This window comes from Tribolium madens, unplaced genomic scaffold, assembly GCF_015345945.1.
Source record: "Tribolium madens isolate multiple individuals breed KSU strain unplaced genomic scaffold, Tmad_KSU_1.1 Scaffold_91;HRSCAF=231;Tcas5.2_LG7, whole genome shotgun sequence".
NCBI lineage: Eukaryota > Metazoa > Arthropoda > Insecta > Coleoptera > Tenebrionidae > Tribolium > Tribolium madens.
In genome coordinates this window covers 920,924-926,012 of record NW_025401063.1, presented here as the reverse complement: position 1 = coordinate 926,012, position 5,089 = coordinate 920,924, and the positions used below count along the sequence as shown (strand labels likewise).

Genomic DNA, 5,089 nt, shown 5'->3' with positions numbered 1-5,089 from the left:
TATTTTATTTGTCAATTGCAACTTTATTAAAAAGCTATCAATAAATTAAAGAGAGAGTTATGTTAAATTGTCTCTGGTTAGATTTGATCATTTTAATTCCTAATAATAAATGGTTTTTATTAGGTACTACTAATAATAATAATATTGTTACCAACAAAATAAATCAGGTGCATTTAACATCACTCGAAAGTGATCAGAAAGCATTTGCTCAGAACATTTTCAAAAAAAGTTCAGAAAACTAGAACAAAGTGAAGTCGAAATCTGAATGGAAAGTGGTTTGATTTGAAAAAGATTTGCCCTTATATTTAAGACTCGTGTCTTAAACTTCTAGATCCTCTTTGCTCAATGATCAGTGGTCATTTTTACAACAAAAAAACTCTTTATTTGCTTTAATTAGTACGCAGGTACTATTTATTTGTTTTAAGTAAAGAAACAGTTTTTGTTTATTGTAATTAGAACAAAGAAGGTGCAATTGACCATTTTTAAGCAAAAGAAGAGTCTTAAAACAAATACTTTTATAAAAATGCAATTTTAAATGAGATTAACATGCATTTCTCCCCTTGATTAGCAAACCTTAACTTCAAAAAATCATATCTTAAAAACTACTCGGTATATTATTTTAAAAATTTGGATTCTTACTAATAAAAAGATGCTCTATCCGATAGTGACGAAGAAAAAAAAAATACTCGTAGGGTTTTTCTTAGATTATTTCGATTTACCTCGAACTTTTTCGAACACTGTTCGAAGAAAAGTTTGCCAATATCCAATTTCAAATTTTATATCATTCTAAAGGACAAGTTCATCCCTTTAGAATGTTCTTTATTTGAAGGAAATCGGCCTAATAGTTATTGAGTAATGATTTTTTAAAGTTAAAGTATTTTAAATTCATTTAAATTAGAAAAAAATTAATTAGTTCAAAGTGTGTGGACTTTTTGAATTTTTTTTTAGTGCATTTGATTTGTCTCACTGAGACGAAGAAAATGATATAAAATTTGTCAAGTTGTCACGATATGACTTTTTTTGTCGCCAATAGTTTTAGTTTTCGAGACATGTTTCGGTTCGAAAAGTGCCTGATGGTGGTGGTGGTGGATATGTATACAGCTGTTACAACAACACACGTCGTTTAATAATAGAATTGGCGTGTGTTCGTGTAACGGCCGGTAGTTGAAACAGTAAATTAGTTTCGAGTGGGTGCTCTCTCACTCGCTCTGGTGGAGAGTGGGTGACATGACCGACATCTTCATTATCTTGGCTCATAATCACGCTAATTGCATACGATTACAGTTTGCATAACACGAATTATCAAACTTTGGGTTTTGCAAACTTCTGATTGGTCGATTTATTTGTGTCTATACAGGGTGTTTCACACAATTTTACAAAATGCACACAACACTAGATACAAAAAATACACATTTAATTATTTAATTTTTGGAAACCCATGACAGTAGTTGTCAAACTAATCACTGTTTCATTAATAGTCATAAACTACAGTTTTTCAGAAACAATTATCATTTGTTTTATCAAGAGATGGCATGAATATGATTCTAGTTTATCTATCTTAATCACTAACTAATAAAAAACGTTGTAAAGGGTGAACAAACTAGAGAGGATCCAATTTTTCAAAATTTGTAATCGAGTTCGTGTCGGAATATGTATTATTGATTGCATCTTACAGGCGCAGGCCTTGTAAAATTATGTGAAACACTCTGTATAGGATGATTTTGGGGGGTGGTTTCCCATGTCAAAGTATGAAAAAAAGTTCCTATGGACTTATGTCCGGAAATGCATCCTAAGCGAGCTACAGCTGAAGGAGTTTTTTTTAATTTATTTTTGACTTTTATCAGAAATTTTCTTATCGTAGAACGCTGATCTTTTTTGTATATGAGAGAAAATTAAATTTTCTTTCCAATGGTGCTAAACATAAGAGGTTATCACCGATAAGTCGGGACTTATATTTCAAAAATGTAGCTGAAAAAAATGTTATCATTGCAATTGCTTTTCAGCAAATCTTTGCGAATAATTGAACAAAATTTCAAAATTTAAAGTCACTTCGTTAATTAAAATAAGATAAAACTGTTTAAAATAACATTTTTGCGCCCAATTTTGAATTTTTTTGAAAGCAAAATCTGTTTAAAATGTTAGATTTGCGGTAATAAATAAGCAAAAAACTACACGAAATAGCCGAAAAAGTGTTTTTTTGTCGGTAAATGGGCTTGAAACTATGTAAATAGACAAAATTTTCGTTACAAAATGAATCAAATCGAAGAAACAAGCAGAATCAACATATTTATAACCAAATCTTGCAATTTCACGTTTCAATTAATAAAATCTCGAAAAATATGATCTGAAAATAATCAAAATCAAATTAAAAAATCCAAATTTTAGCTTCAATCAAGCAAAATCTATTAAAATCATTTGGATTTTTATTGAAAATCAAGCAAAAATTTACGACAAACACCCGAAAGGTCAAATTTTACGATTTGTTGCATTAATTTAATAAAACTCGTAAAATGAGAAGAATTTCCGCTTAAAAATGAATTAAATCAAGCACAAATATCTCAAAGATGTTCAAATCTTGCAATTTTACGTTTTAATTAATAAAATATCCAGGAATTCGATTTGAAAATAATCAAATCAAATAAAAAATCCAAATTTTAGCTTCAATCAAGCAAAATCTATTAAAATCATTTGGATTTTTATTGAAAATCAAGCAAAAATTTACGACAAACACCCGAAAGGTCAAATTTTACGATTTGTTGCATTAATTTAATAAAACTCGTAAAATGAGAAGAATTTCCGCTTAAAAATGAATTAAATCAAGCAAAAATGTCTGAAAAATCTAGCTGAAAAAAGTCTTGTTATCACTGCAATTGCATTCAGCAAATCTTTGCGATTAATTGACCACAATTTTAAAATTTAAAGTCACTTTTTGAAAACACTGCTCAAATTAACATTTTTACGCCCAATTTTGGATTTTTCAAAACGATTCAGCAAAATCTGTTTAAAATGTTAGATTTTCATTAATAAATAAGCAAAAAGGCACACGAATTAGCCGAAAACGTATTTTTTTGTTAGTAAATAGGCTTGAAACTAATGAAAATTACACAAAATTTAAAAAATAGCCAAAATTTTCGTTACAAAATGCACCAAATCTAAGCAACAAACAAAATAACACATTTATAAATAGATCTTACAATTTCAAGTTTTAATTAAAAAAAAAACTCGAAAAATACGATCTAACAATAATCAAAAGTAAATGAAAAATTTAATAAAATCGTTAGAAACAAAATTTTCCGATTTTTTGTTTTTATCTCATAAACGTGCTTACTCGTGAATACTAGAAAAAGGTAAAAATAACACAATTTTAGATCCATTTTGTTGAATTGATGGCTTTTTTTAACACAATTTTGCGAAATAATTGCGTTTCTAGCTGAAGAATGTTAGAACGCCCGAGAAATGCAATTTTTGATTTAATTTGTTGATTTTTTGGTTTATTTTAGCGAAATATCGCGAAAAAACTGAGATACCACAAAAATGTGCTTAAATTTTATGATTTCTCGGCTTATTTTTGCTTTAATGTTGCTCAAAAACCATTTAAATCTAGTGAAATATACAAAATAACACGAATATCAATAGTTTTAGTGATTTTTATGGAGAAAATTTTGCAAAATAAATGAGCTTCTAGTTCTAAAACGAACTAAATCGATCGAAACAAGCAAAAACATATTAATTTCGATTTAATTTTGTAGTTTTTTAGCCTGTAAACGACATTTTTCGAAAATTTTTCGAATAATTGCTTCTAACTGAAAAATGATGAAGTGAGTTATTGGCAAAAATTGACCAAAATCTCGACAGAAATTCAAAAAAAATTGTCAACTACAAAATTGATTTATTTAACGTTTTTTACATTTCTAGAGGTGCTAAAGACTCAGAAAAGTCCATCAAACGTTATTTGGGCAAGTTTAAAAAATTATTAATTTTTCGAGTTTTTGAAGGTGAGCGGTAGTAAAATCGTAAAATTAGTCAATTTACTAAAAATCGTAAAAACGGTTGAAATATGGTTTTCTAGACGTAAAATTACTCGCTGAACACGATTCAACTAGTTAGAATACTCTACGATGCATAGTTTTTGAGATATTGAGTAATAAAGTTAATAAAAAGAGTAAATTAATAAAATTAATAATAAAAAAAAACTTTATAATCGAGCTAAATGCACTTCTAGAGGTCAAAGAGAGTCAGAAAAGTACATAAAATAATTTTTTCAAAAGTTTTGTGATCAGAGATATTCGTCGGGGGCGTGGTGGCGCAGTGCTGTAAAATTGCTTTTTTTTGTTTTGTTGAAGAAATCTCTTTGTTTCAGGGGTAAGATGCAGTGTGTGGAGTTGTCGGGCGCCGCGGGGCAAAGACTCGTCGGCGGGGCCCGGACAATCGCATGGCGGCCCCAATGAGATCCAGCTCGCAGGACGCGAGCCACCGACCGAGGGTGGCGGACTCCAGGACAGGGAACGCCACGGCGAAGCCAGACATCACAACCACCACCACCCAACCCTCAACAAATTTCGAATACGATGACAACGAATGGGATATAGGAATCGGTGATCTCATTATCGACTTGGATGCGGACATAGAAAAGACCAACGAGGGGGCCAACACCCACACTGTAAGTTCTTACTTGACATATATCCTTTTATTTGTTAAGTCCCTCGGTGCTACGCTGCTCGACTATAATTTTTTTTTTCTTTAAAAAATGAATAGATGGCCGCGAACGCCGGAGGCCCGCAAGCCGCCAAAGCGGCCGCCACCGCCAAGATGGCCATCGAGCATTCAGCCACCGTCGACAAAGGCCTGAAGATGAAAATCAAACGCACGAAACCGGGTACTAAAACCTCGGAAGCCAAACACGAAATTGTGAAATCCAACGAGTTGAACGGCACTGCCGAGGGGAAGCACACAGCCGGTGTGAATGCCGCCCCCGGCGCCGCCCCCGGGGGCAACAGTAAGCGCGGTTCGAGTGGCCACCGCCGCGACAAGATCAGAGACAAGCACTCGTCGGCCGATAAGGCGGGACAGAAGGGGGCGGCGGCAACGC

The 5,089-nt window shown here is 32.4% G+C and overlaps 1 protein-coding gene across 1 annotated transcript in view; it reads left to right on the top strand.

Moving 5' to 3' along the window:
- Positions 1 to 5,089, top strand: part of LOC123011703 (zinc finger protein 609-like) — a 62,637-nt gene that overhangs the window by 28,720 nt on the left and 28,828 nt on the right. Inside the window, exons 3-4 of the mRNA XM_044409287.1 lie at positions 4,361 to 4,660; positions 4,756 to 5,086. Coding sequence (XP_044265222.1) covers positions 4,433 to 4,660; positions 4,756 to 5,086 — 559 coding nt within the window. The 5' untranslated portion in view covers positions 4,361 to 4,432. The remainder of the gene's footprint in view (positions 1 to 4,360; positions 4,661 to 4,755; positions 5,087 to 5,089) is intronic.